General features: G+C 40.7%; 1 protein-coding gene across 1 annotated transcript in view; it reads left to right on the top strand.

Annotated features, from left to right (window-relative positions):
• Positions 1-448: 448 nt before the first annotated feature.
• The window catches only part of si:ch211-132g1.3 (uncharacterized), a gene marked incomplete at its 3' end in the record, with an annotated part of 19,164 nt that continues 18,343 nt past the window's right edge, over positions 449-1,269 (top strand). The window contains 1 exon segment of the mRNA XM_014030811.1: positions 449-735. Coding sequence (XP_013886265.1) covers positions 675-735 — 61 coding nt within the window.

Genomic DNA, 1,269 nt, shown 5'->3' with positions numbered 1-1,269 from the left:
AATTGTTGCTAGGTGTGAGTGAGAGAGTGAATGGTGTCTCATCTGTCTCCATGTGGCCCTGACTGTGATGGACCTGTGACCTGTCCAGGGTGTACTTCACACAGTGACCCTGAAATGAAGAAGCGGCTGAAGAAAATGGATGAGTCGATGCTGCAAATAATCTGTCTTAAAAGGTAAAAGATGAAAACACTTGTTCTGCAGTGTTTCCCTTAATGTTATCCGGTGATTATAAGCAGAGTGCTAATGCCTGAAAGTCTTACAGTGTTTTGTACAGATAAATAGTTTAATATTACCAGGTTCTTAGTTGTATTTCAATTTTAGCTGGGCGTTTAAAAGAAAGTCTCCTAGTGCGAATCCCGGGTGAACAGATAATTATGAACCACTGTGGTTGTTGTCAGCGGTATGTACAGTAGGTGGCAGTGTGTCCCTCTAAGCTGTTTCCGGTTACAGAAGTGAAGAAGAAAATTAGAGCTTCCGACTTAACTGCTTTCTTAGTTTCGTTTTGTTTTCTGAGGGCGTTGTTTATTTCTTAACTTACTTCGGTGTGATTCACTCATAGGACTTATATTTATTAGGTTTTCGTACGGATAACATGTAGTAGAGTTTCCTCCAGCTAATATAAGTGACTAAATTGGTTTTCGGTCCGAATTTTATTTTTTATTGTTATTCCGGAAATGTTAGCCTCTGTTAGCTTGTTTTTTCTTGTGCTTTGTAACTTAGCACACGATCTCTCCGGTAAGTTCAAGTGTTTTCTGTTGTTTTTAGAGGTTCGTTCAAGGTCTTATAGTTTCATCTAATGTTTTAAATTTAACCTGATATTAAAACATTTTGAAAAGCTTTTGTTTCATAGCTAGCCCAGGTATCTTGTCTGCGTAATTAATTTCGCGTCTAATGACGAGACCATAGACTTAAATAGAACATAGACTGAGCCCCGCACATCCCGTCCACTGGTGTGGTCTGTGACCGCATGGAGGAGCAGAACAAACCGGGCAACAGCTCACCATAGCAGGGGTGGGCAGTCCTGGTCCTGGAGGGCTGCAGCCCTGCATGTTTTACTGTTTTCTCTGCTCAAACACACCTCATTTGAGTGAATGGGTGATTATCAGGCTTCTGCAGTACGGAGGACCGAAACTGACATAATTAAAAATAAAAGCGGATATATATACACACACACTTAAAATGCACCAATATAATTCAAAAAGGAGAATTTTGTGTGTGTGTGTGTGTGTGTGTGTGTGTGTGTGTGTGTGTGTGTGTGTGTGTGTGTGT

This window comes from Austrofundulus limnaeus, unplaced genomic scaffold (assembly GCF_001266775.1).
Source record: "Austrofundulus limnaeus strain Quisiro unplaced genomic scaffold, Austrofundulus_limnaeus-1.0 Scaffold1120, whole genome shotgun sequence".
NCBI classification, from domain to species: Eukaryota; Metazoa; Chordata; class Actinopteri; order Cyprinodontiformes; family Rivulidae; genus Austrofundulus; species Austrofundulus limnaeus.
The sequence above is the reverse complement of the archived record's forward strand: the minus strand, read 5'-3'. Positions and strand labels throughout refer to the sequence as shown.